Source organism: Triplophysa rosa, linkage group LG9 (assembly GCF_024868665.1).
Source record: "Triplophysa rosa linkage group LG9, Trosa_1v2, whole genome shotgun sequence".
NCBI lineage: Eukaryota > Metazoa > Chordata > Actinopteri > Cypriniformes > Nemacheilidae > Triplophysa > Triplophysa rosa.
The window spans coordinates 14,389,439-14,417,194 of record NC_079898.1 but is presented as its reverse complement, the minus strand read 5'-3'; the positions used below and the strand labels follow the sequence as shown (position 1 = coordinate 14,417,194).

General features: G+C 37.3%; 1 protein-coding gene across 5 annotated transcripts in view; it reads right to left on the bottom strand.

The window, feature by feature from the left end:
- Positions 1 to 27,756, bottom strand: part of ldb3a (LIM domain binding 3a) — a 36,047-nt gene that overhangs the window by 3,704 nt on the left and 4,587 nt on the right. The window contains exons 3-8 of one of the 5 annotated variants that reach the window (XM_057342982.1): positions 19,750 to 19,901; positions 15,875 to 15,950; positions 13,530 to 13,552; positions 12,648 to 12,851; positions 8,497 to 8,526; positions 216 to 272 (exon numbers count right to left, since the gene is read on the bottom strand). In XM_057342982.1, coding sequence (XP_057198965.1) covers positions 216 to 272; positions 8,497 to 8,526; positions 12,648 to 12,851; positions 13,530 to 13,552; positions 15,875 to 15,950; positions 19,750 to 19,901 — 542 coding nt within the window. Of the gene's footprint in view, positions 1 to 215; positions 273 to 1,412; positions 1,566 to 8,496; positions 8,527 to 12,647; positions 12,852 to 13,529; positions 13,553 to 15,231; positions 15,492 to 15,874; positions 15,951 to 19,749; positions 19,902 to 27,756 lie in introns of all 5 variants that reach the window. The other 4 variants (XM_057342980.1, XM_057342983.1, XM_057342981.1 and 1 more) reach the window with 4 other exon arrangements.

Here is a 27,756-nt window from a genome sequence, read left to right as displayed (position 1 = left end):
AGAGAACCTCCATTGTTGTGAGCAAAATGTCCTGGTTACGTAATTTCCTTTCAGGTGTTTAATAAACATATTCAATACTCAACATAAAAGGTTAAAGAAAGATCACCTAATTATTAGATATTATTTTTTGGGTCAGTTAACAAAAAAATTATAAAAGTGAAACAATGACATTAGGAAGGATACAACACGCCTGTTGATTGAAAACACAGCAGTACCTGGAGATGGAGGTTTTGTACTGGGATGTGTAACCACTAGACCCCTGAAAGCTGAAGCTATAAAGTAACAAAGACAAAAGGTCAAATGTATCTTGCTCGGATTGAGCCAGAGAACTATCATGCACACTCATTACTGTAATATCTAAATATCATGATTTGTTGGTAAAATAAATAAATTGTTAAATAAATGAGGCCACAACAACAACTGTGAACTTTTTCTTGCTAGTAAAATAAAGCCCAATTTAACACAAGACCCATGAATTCCAGATAAAAGGAGATTTCATTTCATTAACAAGACATAATAGGTATAGCTTCTATTAAATACACAAGACTTCACTACATGTAATTATGTCATTTCATAGAATTAAAATATGAAAATCACCCCAGTCTGTATGCAACAACTTTAAGCAGTAGCCATGGAAGCATCAGCTGGATCTGATGTTACAGCATTACACTAATCGATTAGAGACTGACTATGGTTGAGTGGCTCTGAGTCTTCAGTGATCAATGAAGGCTCTTTGTTCGAACACATTCATTTGACTTCCATCTCCTACAATCTCTTCAATGGAAATCTAACAGAATTCTTTCAATAACACCTTTTCTCTTAAAAAATAAAGGTTAATTAACATTAAAATACACAGTTCCAACAACTTCAATGTAGACGAATATTAATGCTAACATTCTTAAGAATTCTGTGCGATTAAGCACTTCTAGAATATAGAAACACACAATCATTAGGATCTGTGATCCTGCCTGTACAAAAATAGCTTACGTCATTTTTTGTGATTAACTACATAAAATCATCTTACATATTGTAAAGAATATTCAGCGAAAAAATATAATCTTGATTTTAATATCGACTTAGTAAGGCCATGTCAAAGATTGAAATCAAACTTTGATGCTTGTTATCTCATAATTAGATCACAAGACTTTAGCCTGAAATTCACATACATGGTCTAATAATCATCTGTTCTCACAAAAATTGGTTAAATAGTTGTTAGAAGAGAATGTCCACATAGTAGTGATGACCTGTGACCAATTCGATTTCAAATAAAAACATTAATGAATAAAACCAGATATACAAACCACAGAAAAACAACAATCACACAACAATGAAAATAAAAGACGTTCTAAAAACAATTTGATGCGAAGCAACTTAACTCAAATCCATGCACTGCAAAACAGGGAAAAAGGCACCTGTTCACAGAATGTTGTACTGGAATCTGTTCAGCCTCAGGTGCCTGATTGGCTATCTGTGGCTCCGAAAGGAGCTCATTGGACGAAGCGGTGATAGTAGGCGGACAGACGGGTGCAAAGCTGGTAGACACTGGAGCATGCTCAGCAGGAGTACTAGATGCACCGAGGTCAGAAACTGATATCAGACCAAAGTCATATATACATCAAGCAGCCATGTTTCAGGCTGTGTGTATATATGCCTTCATTTCAAGGTTACAATTTGTAAATCACACTCATTCTCGTGCATATATAAAACACTTGTGAGCCCAATGCAGGGATGTTCATCAGAGGTGCAGGTTAATGGATGACTAACCCATAGCTTTCTTCTGATTTCATTAGCTCAATATCGGACTGAAACATCACTTAACTATAAAATATATAAAAATGACTATTGATTTTTATCACAGTGGGGTTACTTGGCTATATTTTATTCTGAATGAGGTGGTGCCTCGACGGCTGAGACAACTGTAAGTGCTATTCTAGGATTAATGAACTGAAACCAGACGTGAGGGCTACAATTTATCATGTGTTTGATAAGGGACAATGAACTGCAGTTGCAAGACCTCACCATAACAGAACAAATCAGGATTATGGGGTTATGTAAACCCTTTTAGTCTGTCCATAAAACACCATTTTATTTGATGGATAGAAAGCAGCAGATTGGTGTTAGATAATAATTCCCTGTGATCAAAGCAAAACAGTGCATTATTCACAGATAACACAGATGAAATATCACTTGTTTGACAATTGGGTATCCCCTTCACATTTTCAAACACAATCCCATAAATGATGAAAACGTGGTGTTGCAGCCGCCCAGGCAGGAGAGAAGATAAAAGGCGGCACCTAGCAGCAGGCCTGGTGGTGTACTGATGGCTGACCCCCTTCATATGCTTCATATGAGATATATAACAAAGAGAGAGGATGGAACTGCTGGTTGCAGACATTTATGAAGCCTTGATGAGGTTTTAATCACTTTCTGTGGTAAATGTGGATGCATCTTAAATTCATTTTAGGATTTTAAGTGTATAATGTGAGCAGAGCATTTCTATATGTGTATAGGGCTTAGGGAAAGTAGGCAGAGACAGAAAGCAAACAGAGACTAGCATTTATAGCGAGCTGTGTGACTTAAATTTGAGAAACAATAAAAGACATCTAAGACTATAAGCCAGAAAAACAGCTCACCATTGTTATCATTGTATATTCTCACACTAACACAAGCCAGATGGTTTTCACCATTGGTTTCATACTAGGCTACCCCTAACCTAATCCGCCAAACCTGCTTATATTAATAAAGTACAACATGATTTGTTTAATTTATGAGCCACATATATTTAAAATGTTTTAAGTGTCAATTTTGACATATATGTTCCAATATGTTCATGAGGCCACAAGTAGCGTTTAACCTGCACATACAAACACAAAGAGGAAAGTCAAACCGTCCTGACATGTATTCTTAAACTGGCTTTGCTGTCAAATTGTTGCAAAGCAAAATCTTGAATCTCAGCACAGATTCAGAGAACAATTGTGAATATTTGAAATACAGATCACATAAGCAGACAACAACTTCAAAAAGAGAGATTGTTATTGACAAGTGTACTAAAATACCCATGGAACAGGACCAGAGAGCAAAGAGAGTCAAGACAGACAGAGGGTGATTTCAGACAAGATACTACAGCGCCACCTGCTGGCATTATATGCTTGACACAGAGTTGGACATAGGGAAAGTGTTTTTGCTCAAAGCAAAGGGGTTAGTGCGACACCTCACTTAAAGCAAACTAACATTTAGACAAGCACTGTTCCTTCTTTATGGTACATTCAGCCATGCAAATTAGCAAAGAGAATTTGCACAGAAAAGGGCAGCAAATAAAAGAGAGTGGCAGAAACGAATATTCATGCATTAATAACAATTACACACAGAAAACCTAAGAGGTCATTTCAAGGTCTTGTTTTTTAACACACCTCTTAATGTAAATATATTAAGTAAAGAGTTTCCCAATCAAGAATTGTTTTGAAGAGATCTGATTTTTATTTCCAAAAAGACTGTGTCATTTCTCTTGAATTAAAATTGCCACCTTGGTATTAAAAGATTCTGCATTCGGAGTAGATAGCTTCAAAGTTTTTGCATCCATTTCACTTTGTAAATAAAATCTTTTTGTTTTCTAAAAAAGTCTCAAAATGTACACAACGTAAAGGTAAAAAGCATCACAATCTACATACGTTAGAATAAGAAAACGTAAATACCTATGTTTTGACAAAAATGTCAGATTTAACCTTATAATTCCAAGGTGACAAAATGCTTTTATTACCATTTGATTCTATTTAATCCCCAATGTGCTAAATACAATTAAACATGACAGGGAAAAACATTACATGTTTTAATAAATACAGTAAAAAAAACAGTCCTTACACATTAGGTCTAGTTTACAAAAAAGTTTCTAATAAGACATACACATACGACACAAATTACAGAAACAAACATACAAAAGGTTCATAAAGTTGCATAGACCCCAGCTAGTACTACAGATGTACTCTGGTCTAGTTTCAATGTTTAAAAAACTGAAACACAACTATATGGCTAATAATAATAATAACTCAACAAAATAAAAAATAGATACATCATTGAAAAGATAGATCAACCTCCGGCAAAGCAAGCAGAACAACCAGACATCTTTAAAATGTGAATGGTTGAATGGCATCCTGAAATCAAAGTGATAAAATGATAAAGAGAGAAAAGCAGCACTGCAAATGTTATGCAATAATGATTGCAAGGGTGCTTATGTAGGTGTGCTTTGTTTCAGTCCATCTAAAGTGTCTGATAAAAAGTGACAAATTAAAATATGTGGAAAACATAAGTAACATGACATGACATGTTCATGACATGCACATGAAGGCAGAAGTCTAAATAATACGAAAAAGGATGAAGAATGAGGGGGGCCAGCCACCCAGGCCAACAAACAATCCAGTGCAGTCACACGCTCTACCCAGCATGCATTGCATGCAAGTGGGAGGCTCAGAAGAAGTGATGGGTACCAAGTGTGAAATGAAAAAGGGACACTGTTAGAGCCATTAATCTACTCCATTCCAAAACAATCTAGCGCAAACCAGCCCACAGCTAACACAATTTCCCTATGTGACAACCAGACAAGCAGAATTACCTTGAGGAAATGTCCTGGTTATTGACTCTCTACTCACAGACCTTGACTTCCATCTCGCCTCTTAATTCTCTTTTGAAGGACATACAGACGGTCAACGCCTTGGAGTTCTGATGGCTTCTTGTGCCTGCACCCATCCTTCAGAAACAGAGCTCTTCCCTTCAGCCACGACTGACCTAACATTATTACTATTCTTCCAAACTAAATAAACACACACACACACACATATTTAAACCAAAGTATTAAAACCAAATCTGAATAAGTTAAAGTACTGGATTGTAAAATACAAATCTGTACAAAAAGTACAAACTGTTAGAGGTTTCCCAGTCTAAACTATATTTCATCGAAGATCAGTGCCATACACAAGCACAAACCAAGCATTAGCTCTATGATAATCAAATGGCAGACACTCCTATGCAGTATACTATTTAGCCACATGTTTAGGCTCAAATAGGAAAAGTCAGAGTTGTTCCTATTTTTACTCCATGCAGTTACTTTGAGCTGTCTTTTACGTGTCAGCTTTTAAGACGATAAGAAATTATTCCTGCCTACAATCTCTAACTGCATCTGCAAACAATTTCAACATTTGTCAAACGTATTTGGCCTCGCGTAACCACTGAAGTGCTATCACAATATACAAAGTTTACTTGGGTCTGCATACAGTAGAATCAGGGCATTGGACAAATAAACATCTAAAAAACAGAGCAGCTGTTTTGTGAACTCCTGGCCAAGAATAAAATGGGACTGTTTAGCCTTTAAACCCCATGTGCCAGCTAACCAAAAGAAAAATTACTTTCCAGTGTCTCAGATGCTAATGTAAAAATATGTTTTTATTAATTAAAAAATAACAATAATTAAATCTTAAAACAATTATAGCTATATATTTTATCAAAGTAATCCTCTTTAAAGAAAGCTCCAAGAAAAAGTTGATTTTTCTTCTGCAGAACTAAATCAGGTATGGCTGTTTTAGGTACTTTGATTCAATTTTTATTCAAACAGATTTCAAAATTATTTTTTATGTTATAAAAATCACATAACTTTTGTCATGCCTTTATTTAATTTGGTTACTTTTCAAACAGCTTTTGTGGTTAAAGTGTATGGGCCACTTAAAACAACTGTAAACTTGAACAGCCTAACTGCTCAATTGTCAAAAACTCTTTCAATTTGTTTATGTCACAGAGGAATTTATTTTATTTGATGGATTTGAAAGACATGTGCACAGATGCAATGATGTTCACAACAACCATCAATATGTAAGCCAACAATGTGATACAAGATAGACAACTGAAACAATGCCAACATTCCCTTTAAACAATCCTTAAACTACCATAAAATGAGCAACTATTCAAAAACTGTAAATTGTCTCTACACACTGCATTCCCACAAATTAATCTGTATCCTCTCCTCTCTTACTTGCTTTGACATTCTTATTACTGCAGCCTGTCTGTGCCACCTGTCTAACTCTCTCTGTCGTAAGGCACTTATTGAGGCACGTTAAGTATTTGTGCAGACAGGCCATGGTGCCAGTTTTTCAGTTTAGCAAACCGAGGTCCTTTGACTTCAGACTGAAACCTTTCCCTGTGACATCAAGACAGATATATAGGAGGAAGAGGGGAAGGAAGAGAAAAGAGAGGTTGGAAAAACGGGTTAGGGAACATGGCCTTCAATCCCTGCCCAACATGTGTAAGTGTAGAAATGTCTGTATTTTTAAATTTGGAAACAGTGTATAATAAATGACTGAGCTAAAAATGAATGAAGATTTAGGTACTACAGGGATGTAAAGTACTGTACAGGTGTAGTGTCCCGTCTTTATCACTCCTAAATATCATAGTTATACATTTAGGGATTCATAACTTTTTGTTTAGCGTGTAAGTATACACCCAATTACAGTTGTAATCTCTGTAGTCTTGATATAATCAGCCCATTTCTAAAGCCCCAAACTGTACTTTTTACACCCCTGCTGTTGACTACCATAAGTACATCTGAGCTGCAATAAATCTATGTGCCTGACCTCTCTGTTTAGCTTGTGTATGAGTCAAGTTCAGAACAGTAAGGGGGGGCGGGACTAAGGGTGTTCGTCTGCAAAACTGGTGAAATGTCAAATTTGTTGATCAGCCATTTGGGTTTTAAGGCGCAGAGGGCGGCTTTCAGCACAGCTCAGATGTGGCCACCAGATGCTGCTGCTAGATGCCTACCTTGATCTTCTCAGAGCGTCCTCATCCGGGTCTTGCACTGCAGAAGAGAAAAGAAGAGGAGACGAAATGTCAGTGGTTGGACGCTACAGTACTTCTCAAAATCATAAATCAAAAGATTTGGTCAACATTTATACACAAAGCAGGTGGACTCACAGTATTCGGTTCCAGTAATGTGGGCAAGAACGCGGAACGACTTGGACTGCAGCTGGGCGGCTCTGAGGGCCCAATCAGAGGGCCCCATTTCATTAGTCTCACTGGGGATGACGGCCTGATACACTGGGGAAGCACTGTCTATAACACGGTCTTTAACTAGCAGATTACTGCAACCACAGAAAGAGCCGCATTCATCAAACACACCTGAGCATGATTGTGAATCTCAAGTGTTTCGATGCAATTTTGATGTTAAAATTGTATAAAAATGTTCAGAGATGCAATTTTGCATTATTATTCACTGTCATTAGCACTTTAAAGTGTAACTGCTGTCTGTTACCATTACGGCTGGCAAACGATTAATCGCGATTAATCGCATTCAGAATAAAAGTTTGTGTTTACATAATATATGTCTGTGTACTGTGCATATTAATTTTGTATTTATAAACACATTCACATACATCAGAATATACATCATACATTTCAGAAAATATATAAAACATAAAAAATAATAAACGTTTATATATCATTTAAATTACTTGTAAATATAAGTAAACACATCTAAATATATATACATGTATGTGTTTATAAATACAAAATGAATATGCACATTACACAGACATATATTATGTAAACACAAACCTTTTGTTTGGATGCAATTAATCACGATTAATCGTTTGACAGCCCTAGTTAACATAGATGTATAAGGAACGACAGAGTCAAATATAGCCAAGAATACAGAGCATACTTTTATACATATGGTACATACAAACATCAGAGGAGAAGCATGGGCATTTTGGCCAGAAGCTTGCCAAGAAAGCACATTTTTAACACAAATCTAGCTTGTATCTCTCACCCAGAAGAATGACAGAGTGTAGCATTCAGAAACCTGAAATCTAAACTTAAAAATCACTGAACCGATTCTCAGTTTTCAAATCAGCAGGCCCTCCTTCTGTAAACCTAACAGGTTTCTAAAAACCTATCAACGTAAAAAAAGAAAATGCGTCCTTAAGTTTATAAACTACAATCAAATTGGCTTTACAAGTCATTTGAACTTCCTACTTTAAATGTTGGAATGGGGTTGAGTGTAACTTAAAGTACATTGAAGAACATAAAAAAATTAAAATAGTTAATTGAATTAACTTAAGGCAGCAAAAACATGTTTTAGTGTATAAAGTTGACCACAAGGACAATCAAAGTCACGCATCACGATCAAGTACGGAGCAATTGTCATATTGGATAAGAATATTAGGGGTAAGAAACCAAGCTAAATAAAATGTGTCAGTTTGAATTCTCTAGTAGTATTTGACGAATCAAAAGACAATATCCTCAAATATTAGCCATGTATAACAGTCTCGCTCATAAACAACACAAGGTGCATAGCTGAACTTCAGAACCACTGAGGCACACATATCAAATTAGATAATGGAGTTAGAGGGAGAAATGAACAAGGAAATGATTGTAAACAGGCATGCAATGCATAAGAGAGGAAAACACAAAAGGAGAGCAAAGGTGCTCATATCAAACACATGAATTCAGGCTACTTACGATAGGGGGGAGTCAGTAAGCGCTTCATTGCTGCAGGACCATTTGTGATGCAACGCAATGGATGGACATAAGAGGGGGGCAAGGTATGTGATGGACAGATGGATGGCCGGTTGGGGATGGAGCGAGAGAGGGAAATTAGTTGAATGAGAGCGACAGCATCATTAAAAAAATGGGTGGCCTCTGTGATTTCTATTATAAACCATTTAGAAGATATGATGACTGACAGCGACAAACATGAAAATATACTCACTTTCATTTAATATATAGTAGACAAAATGAGCACATTTACACTGCACACACACGCACAACAGACCATTACTTAGCATAACCATTCTAACCAGCTAGCTCTACAGAAACTAAATACAACAAATCAGGGGCGTAGCCAGAACTTGTTTTTAGAGGTGGCCAGGTAAGACCCAGTGATTTTATTAGAGTGACCAAAAAATCCTTACAGACAGAAATTCTTTAACTTCTACCGTAATTTACACCAATTCTTCATTACACATAGTTTGCTGGTCAAAAACATACACAAAGAACGTAAAGTAAACAATTTATTTGCAATGCTTTCATGTGCTAACATTATTTTAAAATAATTTGCTAGCTATCATTTGCAGTAAGTTAGCATTTTTTATAGAAAATAAACATTGCAGTACCCCAACTTAAAGGAGAGGTTGTTTGAATGGTTTTACTAGATGTGAAATAAGTCTCTGGTGTCCCCAGAGTGTGTATGTGAAGTTTTAGCTCAAAATAACCAGCGGATCATTTATTATAGCATGTTGAAGTTGCCCGTTTTTGAGTGTGTGCAAAAACGCACCAATTTTGCTTGTATCTCTTTAAATGTTAATGAGCTTTTCGTCCCAGCCCCCTCTCCAGAGGAGGGCAGAGTTTCAGGAACTCGTGCTGATGCGTACCGGCCAAAACAAAACATCAAAATGTCAGTAATTGTTAGTGGTTTTCAGCCCTATATGTACGAACCGGAGTCTGACACTGATGGAGAGACACAAGAAGTGACAACCTTAAGAATGGAACAGGACATTTCCGAATGGTTAGTTGTAATTTTGCAGTTATTGTGAAATGAACGTTCTTCAAGTGATCGATAAGCATTAGCATGGTCTGTCATGATAATGTATAAATCGCTGTGCAGGTGCTCCTGTGGGAATTGCAGTAAAATGACTACAGAGCCAGAGAATAAATGCTGCATGGAGGTCAAGCAGGTATAGTTTAACGTTACTACAGTTATACTACGCTTTCAACGTTGTTCTATCATGTACTGTCACACTTACTTTACGTATTGTTTACAATAAGAACGACAGCATGTGAGGGCAGCGTCAATAAATACAGTTAGACGCTGTACTTCTATTGTTAGCAACATTACCAATATAGCGCGATAAGCACATTAAGAGTGGCAATTTTGAAAGACTAATCAGCAACAATATGAGGCGTGATACTTAACGTTACTGCTTCTGCTGGATATGAGGACTGGGCACGAAGTGTTGGTATTGCTCCTGGTTTCAGTAGCAACCTCGTTGAAAGTCCAGCGTTGTACTGGCCCTCATTCATGAAGCAGTCCGGAGTGAAATGATTGGCGGAAACGTGAAATACTTTACCGATTCTCAGCGGGACATTGCCTTCATAAATTAAATTTAACCATGCTGTTCTCTATAACCCAGCTTGCGGGAGTCTATGGAGACAGTTATGCTGGTCGGTACATCCTAATACAGAACAACTGTAGTGCCCTCCGTGGCGAGGACATTGTGTAGCTCCAGTGATGATCTAACGATGGCGACTGTTGTACTTCCCACATGGGACTGTGTCTAAGCAAATAGGGCAGATTGTCACCACTGCTGGGCGGGCTTTGCCGTTGAGTGACGACATTAACGGCAGAATTCAAATCTTTGCTTTTACCAGCAGGGTTTTTGAATTACGCAAATTATTAAAAAAGGAGTGAGCACATTTTTAACTGTTTAGACTAGGGATGCACCGATATGCAAATTTTGGCCGATAACGATAACCGATAATTCTTGAACATTGTGAGCCGATAACCGATATATTGGTTCGATATACAGTATCTAAATCTTCATATAACATTTTCCGATGTTTTTTTCCCCCTGAAAATCATGTACCAAGCCCACTTTACACTAATTAAAGATTCTTTAACTTTTAAACTTTTCTGGTATAATGTTTATTTCATAAACTAATTAAAGATGTTCTTCCAGAGCAACCCAGAAAGGTGTTGTCAATAGCCACAAGTCTAACAGGTCTCAAGACAGCAGTCGGCTTCAAACATTATGCTTTTGTTCCTTACGCAATCATAAATATCTACATCCAACGTCAAAAATGTTTTGCTAATAGCAGTAAGTGAATGATCATGACAGAAAGACAGTACTGTACTGGATTTTAACTGTGAGCAGAGTGCAGCTGAAGTGGTTCAACAAGTAGAAATGATATATAATTTATCGGCTATAATATACCGGCCTAAATTTTATAATCGGCCGATACGGATAACATTAAAAATGACCATTTATCGGCCAATACCAATATGGACGATAATTTATCGTGCATCCCTAGTTTAGACTGCTTGTTTACAGACACTGTGGACACGTATTAATGTTTTAACACATTATAAAAGTGAATTTTGCAAAATACGTGCCCTTTAAACTTTTGCGAAAATATAATTAATGAATGAAATCCAGTTAAACAAGACTGATTTTACTGACCTGGAGCCGGCTGCACCAGCTGTGCATAAGTTACAACTTAGCCTACTGTAGTTTTGACTTAAACGGGCATTAAGTTACAACGTACGCACTACAAAATATTTTTGAGTTGCACCATTCAACTTAGTTGAAGCGTAATGTTACGTATAAACTAAATATTTACGGAAGCCTCCTAACGGAATAAGCTCTTGTTTCACTCGACATTCTTCAATGATTTACACACATGATAATGCTGACATTTACAGTCACTTACCTTTTAAAATAAAGAACATTATGTGATGACATTAAATTTTTGACGACTGCTCTAACACGAACCATCCTAGCGCGCCTCCGTGTGTGTATATCTGCCTGTGTTGTGCACGTCAAAATGAAATAATCTTCTTTTTATTTAATTGGCGGTTGGCAGTAAAATGAAAGCACCCATATTGCATGTCATTTCTTATTGCATTAAGTAGGCTGTATTGTTTTAAACAGCATTTGTGTGTTAATCTACTTTTAAATATGTTATTCATGAAATGTAGTATTCTATATACGGTTTTTATCGTTATTATGTGAGGTAAAATAAGTTTAAATCAAGAATGTTTTGAAATTCACAACATTTCAACAACTTTTTCTCACAAATTTAAAGGCTGCTATTGGACTGTTGAAGGTAAACGTCATATGCGACTACGCATTACTTTACGGAGAGCTTACGAACTAGCTACGTTCTGCCTTAAGACCAAATGGTCTTAAGATTTAACATACAGATTTAATTACAAACTAGCTAGTAGTAGTTACTAAGCCTCTAGTGTGGACTTTACGTTCATGTTTAAGAAAGAACTTATGAATGGCTGGTGCAACCCTACCCTGATCCTTCTGCTCGCGATGAACTTCCAATGGTACACAGACAGTACACTGTCACGAAGCGAAGAGGTTAGCAGCTGTTCAGCTAATAGCGCTCAGACTGTTTGCGGCAGTGCGTCAGCGTATGACATCATATTAACGCGAGAGTAATGTTCTCGCGTCACTTTCAGTGCATTCGCTAAATGATCTGCGCAGCACTCTGTAAACTCCGACATGCATCTCAAAACTGCTTCACACAACAGAGGTGGCCAGATAGGTGGCCATCCATCATTCAGGGGTAGCCGTGGCCACCCATGGCCACCATGTAGCTACGCCCCTGCAACAAATATTAACATAAGAACTGTCACAAATTGTCTTTCTCTATCCGCTGTATACATTCAAAGGGTCAAACACTCAATGTTTTATCCTTGCTAGAACACAGACCTAATAATCAGACAAAGTTCGGACTATGATCAGGCATCCTTGTGAATTCTTGAGCCTCTAGCATTTAGCAGATAGCGCTGGCCAGGCCAAGCATTGCTGTTTGGCAGGCGTTATTGCGCCGTGGTGTCATGCAGGTTATGGGAGAAGACAGTTAGGTGCAGGAGGTCTTACCCGGACAGCTCGCTACCTCTGGCCTGGGACTGACCAGCAATAGCATCCATAATAGCATCCTGGGAGTACATGCTGATAGGAGTGTTGTATTGAGCGTGGATGATGGTGGCCTTGCCTCCAGGCCCCTTCACTTCTATGGGCTTGTTGGTGGAGAGTGCAGTGTCCTTCAGAGCTATGGGGTTGAAGCTGGGCAGATACTCATTGCTGTGCCAGTGAGGGAGGGGTGAGAAGGGATCAGTAGGGAGGGAGAGAAAGAAGTGTGTAAAGTTAATTGGGATTGAAAATTAAGAAAGGTGTTACAGGTGAGACAAAGTGAGGTACATTTTGTACGGTAATAGATAAATGATTAAAAACAATAATAGTCTCATTTTAAAGGGATCTATTAACTATTCCAACGTTTTACCCAAAAAAGATAGATAACTACAGCATGCAGAACAACATCACACACAAATTAACGACGAACGGAAAATTATCCAAAAACAATATGTACATTAAACATAGGTTTAATGAAAGAGTTCAGCAAGCAAACCTCTAGCCCCCTAACACACACACACACGTGTATATATATATAACTGTACACACGGTATAGCACAATGCCAGCTGGGATTAGTCATGGATATTACAAGGAAGTATGGCAATATATACCCAGCACTGAAAGACTACGTCGCTAAATTCTGATAAGTTTTTCTGTATACTGTGTTGTCATATACATTTATGCTAAGCATTAGTACACCATTTAAGCCAGCTTTGATGGCATGGTAAGACAAATCTCACTAACCACACTTTATTGTTGATAACACACCACAAAGGCAGTTCCAAACAATTCCATGCATGAATACCACACAGAGAACTAAAACGTTATGCCAGGAGGCTGTTACTAACTTGGCAGGTGTGTTGGTAATGACCTACAATGGCAGAAAGAAACAGAGAGAAGGGCAGTGGTTAGCAACTCATTCAAGTTTTAACACACAGGGGTTGTGCGAAAAAAAGTCCTTCGAGGGGTGGATTTTCTCAGATATTTAAAAGTGCAGTGTCAGCGTGTAATTATTGTGTCACTAGTGGTAACACAAAAATAAACAAATAAATAAACCATTTGCTATTCTGTTTGATGCCAGTGAAGCAGAAATTTCAGGAATGGTTCATTCACGGTCATGCCACCTTTGGTGACTTTCTTTTTCAAACACAAACATATTCCAGCTCTTCTCGTTATGCCAACGGATGGTTTAAAAAAAACACATACAGTACATCAATCATAAAATCAATCCATATCTCCAGTGGTCTTTAAAGTGAAACAATGGGTTTGTGTAAGAATCATTTCTATTTCAAACTTTAAGCTTCCGGCTAACTGCACATTCAGCTGAAGAAAGAAAGTCACACCTAGGATGGCATGAGAGTGAGTACATTTTAATTTTGGGGTGAACTATTCCTTTAAGGCAGAGGTCCTCAAAGAGAATATGTGTGGGACCTGATTGATGTTAAAAGAGTTATTAAGCGTGATTTGTTATAAAAACAATATTCCTCGCGCTGACGGACACATCTGAAGAGTGAGCACAAAGTTTGCGGTCCTGATATACACATATACACAGAATTGCAGTATTTAAAAACACTTGTTTCTACAAGAATTCACGTAGACACAATCTGTTATACATTAAGTGAATGTCTGGTTAATGGTTGGGGGAAAATATCTTATGTTGAACATTATTTTACATCCGTGCATTACAGTGGATCTTAAAGATGTCCGTCTCAATGTGGAACAATAAAAGAAAGTTGAAGATAATATATATTTTCATATAGATATTGGTTTGACTTTGTGTGTGCCAAATCTATGCTTGCAGTGACCTTCAAAAAACTTTACCTTCATTTTGCTTAAATTGACTTTCCTGAGATTTGCTCATGTATGTCATGTAAATACTGTGACGTCCTTACTATGTTAATTGGAAATACACATTATGTAACATGAAGGAGTGTGGGTAATGTAACAGAGTAGTTCGAAAACTGAACCCTGACATTCCATGACCGTTTATAGAGAGAACGGCAACAGGTGTTCTCACTCCTGTCTCTATGGCGACTGTGTGACCGTATCAGTCGATGGCATGGGATTTTCTCTGTGGCATGGCGCACGTTAAGAGCTATATCACCACATGTGACACAGGTTATATAGAGAGGGTACACTACACAGTCATCCATTTGATATTCCACCAAAGCAACACTGCTATGGGATTACGCTGCAGACCGCAACTGAAGCTGTAGTACGATATAGTGCTTCCATTAAATTTGTACTCTCCAAGTATTGAATAATTTCATGTCTGTCAGTCACACAATACGATTATATGAGCATATTATCCAATATAGAATACCTGAAGGAGGACTGCCATAAGAAAAACTCAAAACAGCCACCTTACAAATTTCTTAACAGTCTTGAAGCAATATAGGTCTTCCAATAGCTTACTAATACTGGTGGGGAATGGGGTGACCTCAACAGATGTATTATCTGGTTTCTGAATTTTGCATGCTTGCTGTCATTCTTCTGTCAGAGGGGACTTAGCAACCACGTGGGACTACAACTCTATGCATGATTACATACCCACTAGGCATGCCTGACCCCATGTTCTTAGCCCTCTCCTGTAGCATGGCCATCTCTTTTAGTGTCTCGGCAGAATACAGACCAATGGGGGAGTTATACTGTTGCCTTTTTTGCATGGATGTGGATTTGTCCCCGGGAGCAGGTAAATGACTTTGAACAAGCAAAGACGCATCTCCACTACTGCTCATGCTATAGGACAGGTTGGTGTGTCTGCTGGTCTCAGAAGCTGAGAGAGCCCCGTTCATTTGCACTGGCTGATCCTTAAAGAAGCATGTAAATGAATAATTTAACAACTTTTAAAAATAAATTTTAAGCTAACTATTCATGAAGTGCTAAAATGCATCAAGTCAGCATGGAATGTGTTTGCATGTTCTAATCATGAGTAAAAATTGAAAGTGAACTGTTTTCTGGAGTATGCCGAGTATACCACCAGGGGACATCAGACCGCTTTTTTGAGGTCCACTGTGAGTTGAGGGAAATCTCTACTGTACAAAGTCCTCTTAATATAAGCCTGTCCCCCTTCTAAACCCAGAATTTAGATGAAGTTTATTCTCCCGTCTATAGTCTCCTGATTCGTCGTGAGAATGTATAATGGAAGATGACTTCTGTTTGGTTTGAAGTATGTGAATGCATGGGATCAGACCTTCTGATGGGCGATCATAGGCATAGGAGAGTCAATCCTTGGTGTAGCCATGGGAAGTGGGGTGGGCCGCTTTGACCTGTGATAAAACAGAGCAAATACAAGGAATAATTTAAAGTGTGCTTGGATCACATCTTCAGTACAATCAGAAGAATTTGATAGCATATTTTATAAAGAAATTACCAGTGTACCAGGAATATACTGTATGTGAACCATATCATGAATTATATTTTGTGGACCTGATAAACACAGCTATAGCCTTGAGAGACTTGAGCAAAATATTTTCACGTAGGGCTACACGATTATGAAAAATATCATAATTGTCGATTATTTACATCAATATTGCAATTGCGATTATTATTGTCGATTAATAGATTTGACTTTAAAGCTTTGAAATATTTTATAACTTACTTTGAAACAGCTGCATGCCATATTCTTTCTATACACATTCAAAACTAAATAATATACTGTAAATAACCATAATAAAATAATCATGGGAGATAAGTTCTTAGTAAAAAAATCCGAAACAAATGCCTAAAGGACACGTCAACATAATAATGATCTGATTTGCCACTGTATTCTGTGCCCAAACACACGGCTGAAAAGCACAGAAATGAGCGCAAATGGACCGCTGTAATTGAGGCTTTCGACGATTATGTAATTGTTTGATGCGTTGTTGTGAATTGTAATCCCGATTAGTTTTTCGATTAATTGTGCAGCTCAATTTACACGTCTCGCAACTTTCAATTTGGTTTCACTGAGATTACCCCACAGTCATAATACCAACACAATAAATCCTATCAACAATGGAAGACTTATTGCAACTATCAGAACAGCTTTTTCAAATGAAATCTTTTCAGCGCAAACATAAAAAAAACTGCTTGCCTTGAGGCACACAAAGGATGAAAAATATTGTTTAGCTTTTTCTTGCAAAAGTGTGGCAGTCCTTGTAATATCACAAAGGTAGACAACAAACAAACAAAACTCAACATAAATAAAAGGTGTCAAAAGCTGTCAATATAAGAGTATGGGCATGAGCACAAAACCTAGCACCAACCCAAATAAGACACATGGAGAACACTTTTACACTCTCATTCCATCGCTCCTTGTTCCTTCTGTATATCCACAAGGAATTCTGGGATCTATTTTCACTGCTAAAGTGAAGTAATCCAGAGGTTGTGCACAAAAATCTGAAATGAAGGCAACAGCTTTTGCTCATGATAGAGTGAATCTGCAGTAAACCTGACATACAGTAAGTGCTGAAGATACATGAGAATTGCAACCTGGTATTGAAAGATCAGCGATAAAAAAAACCCTGATGTCATAAATGACTGATGCAGTTCGTGTTTGAGATATTCTAACCCTGGTTTTCTACTCCTGCGGTTCATCTATTAAACACAATAACTCAGAAAGCTTAAAGTAAACCAGACATATGAGATCTATGTGCTTGCTGTGTGCTCCAATATATGTTGCACTGGTTTTGATTTTTGCAGTCTGTGGGGCATTTTCAGACTTAATGTGACACTGGCACCCACAAAAACAGATCTATATCACATATCAGCGAAAAATCTGAGTTGTGCGCATACAGTGTGAACAACATCTAGTACTGCATCACTCCCTTAAAGGTCCAGCGTGTCATTTTTTATAGGATCTATTGACAGAAATGCAATAGAATATACATAACCATGTCTTCAGAGCGTTATGTTTTTATTACCTTAGAATAAGCTATTTCTATCTACAGTACATACACCGCGGGTCCCCTTACATAGAATTCACCATGCTGTTTAGAGCAGCCCTAAACAGACAAACTGCTCTACAGAGTGTTTCGTAAATACATTATCTCCTTCGGCAAAGAAGCGAAAACATGACGACATCTTAGTGCTGTGTCAGCCACCATAGTGCTTCAAAAGGGAGGGGTGGAGTGAGCTGTTGGTTGCAATTCGCAACCTCACCACTAGATGCTGCTAAAATTTATACACTGGACCTTTAACAGGCTAACCCCCTTCAATCTGTGTCACAACTGGTGTGTGTATGCATGCATGTGTGGAGGCTGTCTGACCCTAAGTTAGAGCACTGGGCTGGAAAATCTTAAGTGTGAAGCCAAAGTTGCGTGAATGGACATTAGCCAGAGGCTATGAAGGAAACAGAAGAGAGCCGCTGAAATGACATGCAATGATCTTCTTCTTTAATCCGTAAGCCAGCGATTTTGGAGGTGGTCGTCCTCGTAACCAATACGCTGCTGTCGGTGCCGGTTGGTTTCCTGCTTTATTCACCATACACTTCCACGCTTGCCGATCAATGGCGATATTTTTGGCATCTTCAATGGTAATTTGGAGATTCTTTATATTTTGAGGAATATACAGAAATCTGTTGCTGTGAGAGGATGTTTGGCTATACAAGACTCATCAGATCATGAGAAATAGTCTGTGTGTGTGCATGTGTGAACAATCGAATAAAAAACCTCAGAGGTCACAGAGTTGTAAAAATGTGCCATATCAGGCCTACACTTTATATCATCTGTCAGTTCAGACTAACAGAGAAAATAGGAAGGCAATAAAATCCACGACCTTTTCCTAGCTAAACATGTACATCATCTTATCTTCTGGACATACACACAATCTCGGTCACATGTTAGTGATTTATTGAAGCTGTTGTCTGTTTACGGTTCATTGAATTTTACAGCATCAATAAATGCCAGATTTTCACATTAGAAACCATGGATTTTTGAAAGCCATGTTCAAGCTAAGGTAAAATAAGCAAAGAAAAAGAAATATTTGCTAGTTTAGTGCAAAGTGATCCGTGGAAGATGCAATTGGATTGGGCTGACCAAATTTGAACACTGTTAAAAGTTTATTCTTGCCACAATTGTTTAAATTCTCAATCATAGAAGGCACCTGGCTCAAAAATCTAAGGAGGCGAAATACATTGCTATGAACATGAAACTAAACCAAAAGTCCTTCAAGAGACATCTATAAGAACTGATATTATACAATATTTATAGGATGAGGAAACAACTGGGTTTAGCTGTCAGTGAATACACAGTTCACTATAAGCCTACGGTTGCCAAGAGAGATGAGGGACGAGTGTAAACATGACACACCATTTCATTATCCTCACCAGAATGAAAGTCTACAATAAACTCAGAGAAATCATCCTGGGATTTTATCCTTGACCTGACAATGTCAGTTTAACCAGGATGGATGATTCTATCACACACTGTCTCCCAATATCCCCAGATACTAAATGTGACTTGTATCTTACACAGTCTTAAATAATCTATTACTGCCTACCGTGTCATCATTCAGAGCTTTGTAGAACATGTGCAGCAAGCAAGGTTTTCATCACTTTTGGAAAGGTGTATTTTAACAGAAATACATGATGGAAAATCAGCTGAGCAGGTGTAAATGTTGCCTTAGGAGCAGATTATTTGTGTCATTATTTTGAATTGCATCAGTCATTGCATAAGTAAAAAATCATATCAATTTACAGTACAAGGTAGAACATACTTGTTGAACAGCTTATCAAGCTAAATTATGCTATTGTTTGCTCTATTTCAGATCTAGTAGCCCTACAGTTGGCTTGGAACCTATATGCTAGACCAGCACAAACCAGCTTAGACCACCATGGAGACCATTACTGACATATAGAGAATTTTGTCAGCAAAACCTGAGGGTCATGACCATCATTATTATAGCATCTTTATAAAGATCTGCAACCAAAACAACACTACAAAAAGACATGTGCATGCTTAAACAGACGTCTCAATTCATTAAGTATTTCTTCCATTGAGTGTTCTGTTTTACATGTGGTCCAAACAACTGCAGACAAAAGCTGCCCCTACACCCACACATCACCCACAAAGTAGCACTGCACTGTACCTTTGCATGGTGAGAGCCATATTGAAATTGGCAGACTTGATCTTGTTTTGGGCCTCCAGGTGTGTCATCCCCTCTGTGCTGACTCCATCAATAGCCACGATGATGTCACCCTGATTTAGGTTGCTCAATGCTGCCTTGCTCCCTGGTGTAATCTGTCACAAGAAACATTTATATGAAATTCTGATGGGTCATCATATCCGCAAACACAATATTTTCACAGCCAACCGCAAAGCAAAAATGTACTTATTGACTTATTTTTCTTGCTTGTGGCTCTGATCGATTGCATTTGTAAACAGAAGACAAACAACAAAAGTGAAGACATCAAGTGACTACTCAATAAAATTAGTAGGGAATAAAACTGTGATGGCTAATCCATGACAGCTGGGTAAACACTGAGATCTCAAGCACACGTCTGCCATGCTGCATGAACAGATAATGTGTTCCTCCTATCTGCTAAAAAATAAGACCGCGATCTTAAAGTTATGGCTCTCTGTTATGGCTATAGATGCTCACCAAATCTTACATAATGTGTACTTACTAGTGTTGTCAAAAATATCGATATTTCGATAAGTATCGATACTGAAGAATCTGAAACGGTTCCAATACCCATGTCCCACGTATCGATATCAGCTGCACGTTCCCACTCTCTTTTGTCTTTTCCGACAGTGAGTTAACACACACTGCACGTGAACGCATAACAACAGAGCCCCGCCTCCTCTCACATACTTGACTCGTTTGTGGCAGTTAAATCGTGTTTATGTTAGAAAATATGGCCAGTCTCAGTAACACATCTGGCGTGGTGCACGCTCGTTACGCTTCCCGTGTTTACCATAGCGATCCATGTATGTGCGCTGATCAATAATTTTATCCACTCATTTCATTCGCCCTGGTTATATGTTGTTTATGTTAGTACACAGTCCGCAAGAGTTCTCATGTTTAATGCACGCGTTTCTGTCTTTATGTGCGCTCATCAATGATTTCATCCACTCGTCTCGTTCGCTCCGGTTAATTTGATGTTTGAAATAATGCTGGTGCAGGTAAAGTCTCCACAACAGTTCTCGCGTGTGATACACGATTGCACTCCAGTATTTACCATAGCGCTCTATGTACAGTATGTGCGCTGTTCAATGATTCATCCACTCGTCTTATTCGCATATGCTGGGTAAGGTATGTTTTGATCGATGCTGGTTTAATCTTAAACCAGCTATGAACCATCTTAAATCAGCACATGACCACTTAAACCAGCACATGAACAGTTTAAACCAGCAAACCAGCACAAACCAGCAAACCAGCATCAAAACATACCAAACCAGCATAGGCTGGTTTTTTCAACAGGGTCTGGTCCATTAATACTGACAAATACAACTTTGATTTTAAATAGTAAATGTATTCGTAAAATTAACATTAGATTAACAATTAATAAATAATGTAAAAATATATACCTCATTGTCTAGTCTTGTTGAATTTAACTTCAAATAAAAATTAAAAAGGCCTATATTGCTATTGCTTATTAGGGCCTTATTGCTATGGCAGTTTATTCCCCGTGGTATCGAAAATGGTATCGAATATCGATTTTTTTTAGGTATTGAATCGAAGTTAGAAATTCCAGTATCGTGACAACACTAGTACTTACAGTATATTAGTAGCACAATGAATGATGATTTTTTTAATTGAAAAGTATGTACAGAACACATTATGGTACTCTTAATTTATATCACCCTTTGTGCCCACAAAATATGCTTTTTATAACTACATTAATAAAATATGCTCAGTTGTAGCCAAAATATATTTAACTTGAAATATTGAAAGAAATGAAAAAGAAAACATTATATATCATTCCTGTCCTTTCGAAACCTTGTATGTCCAAATTCACTGTTTTTTAGGAAACACTGTACTTTTTCAATGATTAAATGCTGTTTTGTCAAAGTTGACACACACTTTTTAATACTTTTTGTTGGTTAGAACCAAGTGGCAAACATAAAGGGTGACTAATTATAATGATTTATGGCAAAAAGTAAACATCAAGAGATATGGATATACGAGGTTTCAGAAGGACATCAGCGATATGTAATATTGTCTTAATGTTGATGTTTCTTGCCTGCTTCACTTCACATACTAAAACCTCTCAGGATGTTCTGACCACCTGCCCTCATTAGTCAAACTTCAACATCTAGTATATATACAGTAAATACATGAATTCAAAAAGACATTTTCCTAAGCTCCCATTCGGTCGCATTTGACCTCAAAATCAAATATGACGTAATTGCTTAAAGAAAACAAGAATTAGGGTCATAATAATGGTTTTAAAAACTGACATGTAAGAGTCTGTGTTGACACTTCTAAATCTGGTGAGACATTTAGCTGTGTTTTTTGGGTTGCCTCACCAGCCAACCCACTGTACTTAACCTTAAGGAACTGTACGAGCAGTCTCGTCTGTTTAAATGCTGATGTGAATGCAAAAGCAAGCATTTCAGATTTTCATCTTTTCTGGCTGAATGAGGAAGTTTTGACACTGTGTCATGTTTTGCTTCTTAAGAGACTGTTAGCAAAACTCCCTTTGGGAGGTGTAGAAGAGCTCTTTTTCAGTGTATTTTTCCATCCGTTTTAATTGAATATAAATAAATCAATGCATGTGCGTCTGAGTCAAGGCTTTAGAGTCAGAGGTGTCACTGCCACCTTTTCAAAGCCTATTTCAAAAGCTTAAGAAATTATTCAAAATGAACAATGTGTCTGCAATTTCAAGAGCAATGAAGGTTACCTGCCATTTAGCAGACAGCTTACAGTACAACAACTGCATGTACAGCTCTCTTCAGAAACGAGGGGTTAAGTGTTTCATTTGAACTCTCAGGCCCGGTTTCACAGACAGAACTTAACTTAAGTGAGGAATAACTCTTCGTTTTTTTATAAAAGTAATTTAAATATCTTAATTTAACTACATTTACAAATGAATAAATGTAAATAGTTAAATTAAGATATTTAAGTTACTTTTATAAAAAAGCCTAAGTAATAAAACATTACTGGTGTGCCTATTGAGACGAAACAATGGCACTGACATATTTTAAGATGTTTTAGAGCAAAAAGCAACTTACAAATGAGGTAAACAATGGAAGCAATTGGAACAGCATAAGGACAACAAAAAGCATAAGTGCATTAAAACTGGTCTCATATAGCCTACCACAGTATACAAAGCTAAGTTTTATATATATATATATATAGAAAGAGCAGAAAAGACTAGCTTTAAGCTTTGTCTGTGAAACCTGGCATCAATATTAATCATAGTAAATCCCCAGCCGCTGGGCTCCCCTTACATACGCGATCGCTCCCAGCCGTGACAATTCATATCTTCAACTTTGCTACTCATATAAAAGAAACAAATACATTATAGTAGTTATGTAACTAGTAAAAAGATTAGAACAATCACAAATCAAGATATTTGATTACTAGAGCTGAATGACCCACACAGAATCTGTACCAACTTTTTGTTATACAAGTTTATCTTATATTCCAGATCTATTTTACATTTGTATGCACAATTAGCACAAAAATGTAAAAACATATATTTTTTTATCTACTTTTAGAGGAATAACTCGCAGCAAGTGGCTGCAGTGTCCATGTGTAATATCTTTAAAATGCATCGGCATGCAACAGCTGTGCTTCAATTCAATTCAATTCAATTCAATTTTATTTATATAGCGCTTTTCACAATGTGCATTGTTCCAAAGCAGCTTTACAGGAGCAAATAAGAAAAACACAGAAAGGTAAAACACAGCACAGTTCATGGTGTTTATAGACCAAGCAAGTTCATTATAATAAATATCTAATAAATAAATGAATAAATAAATAAATTGTGCTTCCGCTACTGTGGTCACGTCCACACTGTATGTGTTTAATGTGATCAGTGCAATCTGACACCAGGATGGTCTATCTATCATGACACTTTTCAGCAGTACATACTGAAGAAAGAATATCATATGCTTCGGCTGTCCCTATTGAAGAACACAGAGTGTTTGATAATCATATCTTACTCATCTCAGATTCTTTCTGTCTGTTTATAAACCAACTTCACACCCCTTTCAAAGTGACTGGCGCAATTAACACAAGTCTGTCTCATATGCTCATTTAAGTGTAGCCTTGTAAGAATAAACCTAGCAATTAATACTGGGTTAAATGGAGGTTGAAAGAGCTGTAAATCATGCTGCTCAGACCTAATTGTGTGGTGGGGTGTAAGAGTCATCTTCCTCCATAAATGTCATCTTTAATTGTGATGTATAACAAGGTGAGTCTCCTGCCACCACCAGAAAAGCAACTGTGATGACATTGTGACACATAATGCGTTTGCAGTACAGCACAACCGCAACAGCAACTACTACAGTTCTGAGCTTTCAAACCAACCATGTGAATCTAAATACATGCGACTTAAACAATGCATGTGTGAAACAGGCTTTTTGTTCAATTATTTAAATAAAACAGGAGGTACAAGCTTTTGGTAAGCAGTGCATATAAAATAAAACCCTAATTGTGGATGGTAAAACTGAATAAAATATTAATAACAATCGCACAATTCAGATCTTTTAGTATGCACCGACAGTGTTGCTTTGTGCCGGGTTTAGCTAAACTAACGGCGGGGGGAAAAGGAAGAGAGCGTGAAAAAACAAAGCTTGAAGAGAGTGAGGGAGGATTACCAGGGCTGGCACACAAAACAAGCATCAAGTCCGCCTCTCTCAGTTCATTCCAATTGATGCCTGGGTGAGTGAGTGGCTGATATGCCGGCTCAAATCTCCCGTTCACTCTCAACTGCACAAAGGAGCTGTTCTACGGGTCAAGTAAATCACAGGGCGGAAAGTAGGCCACTGAGAAACATAAAGAGACAGAAAGAGAGAGAAATCGCCGCCATGGTGTCTAAATATCTGTTAGGGTGAAGATATGACCAGTAACATCATACAAGAGTAGCAATACTCGCTTATGTTAAGTACTTAACCACCTGGACTAATTTATGCTAACAAGACCGAAAAGAATCCAACACCATATGAATGCAACGCGACCTGATACCCCCCCCGATCGCACCCCTCAAAGAGCAGTGTGGCATCCCTCATATATAAGAGCTGAGTCAACCTGCCTACGACCAAATGAATAAAACGCATGTTACATAGACCAGCACACAACATCATTATCATCATTAACCCGATGCGATGAGTGGTCTGAAAACAAGCTTTTTTGATAAACAGCCCACATTTTTGCTATTAATATGAATAGCTCTTAGAATCTATCCCAGCAGGACTCACTTGACCTTCAGCAGCCATCTAAAAACAGCTCTGTCTGTCAGCAGCACCAGCCACAGGCTCTCATGGCACAAATCAAGACGGGGACTGTTACTTGCATGACTAACAGTAGTATAATATATCCATAGAGAATTAGAGATAACCATTTATTATAATTACACGTGATAGACTGTAATATCTCTGGCAGCCTTACTGGCCTTTTTTTTTAGTCCTGCATGGCTGCTGAAATTACACCACATGCTCTAAACATAAAGTAAACAGCAGGTGTATTAGTCTAGTGCTGCATTGGAAATGCCTACTGCATAATCCATAATGAAGTTCTGTAGGTAGATGAGTGTCATTACTACTAACATGTTTTTTTTCTGGCAAATTGTAATTTCACGAAGTTAGTTGTAATAATACTAGAAACATCAAAAAAATAAATCCTTTTTTAACAAAAAAAGTGTATGACAAGAATTACATGACTGTTGAATAATTCCCAGTCATTATTGGACACAAATGTAATACAAATACCTTATATCTGCTGAGCCCTGATATAGTTATTCTACAAATAGCTTTAGGAAAGAAAAACACAATTCACTGTAAAAAGTATTTGTCGCTTTTTGTTGGTTCAACAAACTTAAATAAACAAATTACCTGGTTGCCCTAAAATGTTGAGTTACTTCAACTTACAAATATTAGTTACCTCAATGAATTTGATGCAAACTTGTTGTGTTGACTAATATCTTAATATTTTTTTTAAGATCTCTTTCTTTATCTCAACTGTAATCTATTCAATGTGTTTTCTCTACAGTTTTACAGGAGAATCAAACTGTGCTAAGATTTGCTAGGAAACTATGAATTTCAATATGAACTGATTTCTTATCAAATTCCATAAAAAACAATTACCTGATCTATGCTGTTAATGTTGTAGAGCTGTAAAATCTTGCTGCGTATCTTTTTTTGTTTTCCCAGAAACACCTGAGACGATGCAGATTTAATAAAGCATAACTGATGACTTCTGAGCTATTTATTTTATATAGACATTGTACAGCTTATACAATATATACATTATACATTGAACTAAAAACTCATGTTGTAAATGAGTTACCAACCATGATAAAGAAAAGGTTACTGCATCCATTTTTACAATAACAGCTTCTGAAATTAATCAAGAGAATGGCATAATCAGTTTTAAATATCAAGTAGGTTTATTTTCTTCTGCCAACATCCATCTTTCAGCCATTTCTAAAGACTAACTTGAATAAACAGTTTTCACCACTCATCAGAGAATAGGCAAGTAGAGGGATGTAATTTAGTCAGCCCAGCATTGGAAAGCCACGATGAACATCAACACTGTTGGGAACACTGAGCTCTCATCAGGGGTGTTGTGCTATTTTAGGGAGTCAAAAAAGCGACTTTGAATACTGTGTAGAGACAGCCACATGTGTGTCATTAATCCAACATGCTCATATTAATGCAGATCAAATTCAGGCCATCCATAAAACTCAATCTTCACAAGCTTTAACTGGATGCTCTGTGAATGCCATATGAATGAGAGTGGTCCTTAATTTAAAACATCTCTATTTGAACACCTTCATACAAGCTGAGAGGTGAAATACTATTCCACCAACTCTAAAGAAAGTCAGAACAGCACACAATAGTATGTTGTCATTCATTTCTATTGGCCACCACAAATGCCCTTCACCAGATACAACATTTTTCAAGTATTTTGGCAGATCATATAGTGAATCCCTGTTGACATTAATCTTTAACATCTTTTCAAAGCCCAACATGTTTCTAATAACACTGCAGTGTCAAATGCCATGGCATAGTGACAGAACTGAAGCACACAGCATTAGTGAATGTATTGCTTGGTAGGACTATAATGTTGTCATTTAAAGGGATAGTTCACCCCAAAATTAAAATTCTGTCATTATTTATTCACCCTCTTGTCATTTCAAACCTGTATCACATTCTTTCTTCTGCAGAATACAAAAAAAGAAGATATTTTGAAGAATGTTGGTAAACAAAAACCATTGGTCGCCATTCACTTATTTTGTATTGACACAAAACCAATGCAAATCAATGTATGGGGACCAACGGTTTTCTGTTACCAACATTATTCAAAATATCTTATTTTGTGCTCTGCAGAAGAAAGAAAGCCATGTTTGAAATTACATGAGGGTGAGTAAATGATGATAGAATTTTCATTTTGGGGTGAACTATTCCTTTAAACCCCTTTTTTTTAACTAGGCAATGCTATGCCATGCAAGAGTGACAGTTAGGTGACTTTATAATTAGAAACAACATTTCTAATAATCAAGCCACAGCAAGTCACCTATAAAATACGCTCATGCGGGTCCTCATTTTACAGTCCTCAATTGTATAGATTACAGTCAAATACATATGTACATTTTGTCAACAGTTTTTGGATTCTTTTTACACATCTGCTCTTCCAACAATTTCCAAAACATATTTAGCCATTTGCTTGTCATTTTATGTCTAAATACGACTATTTTTCCTAAAGCAAATTCTTATCATCCAAACCACCAGAGGTATTTATATCCCTCATCTGTTGCTTTCAATTCAAACTGAATTGCAAGTTCACACTTTTGTGTGCCATCTGTTGCTTAAACTGATCTCAGCCAAGAGAAACTATTTTTTTTTAAAAAGAGAGAGAAACCATTTTTCAGCACCTACAGCTCTAAATAAAAGCATACAGTGATGCAGAGTTGCATCTGCCAGC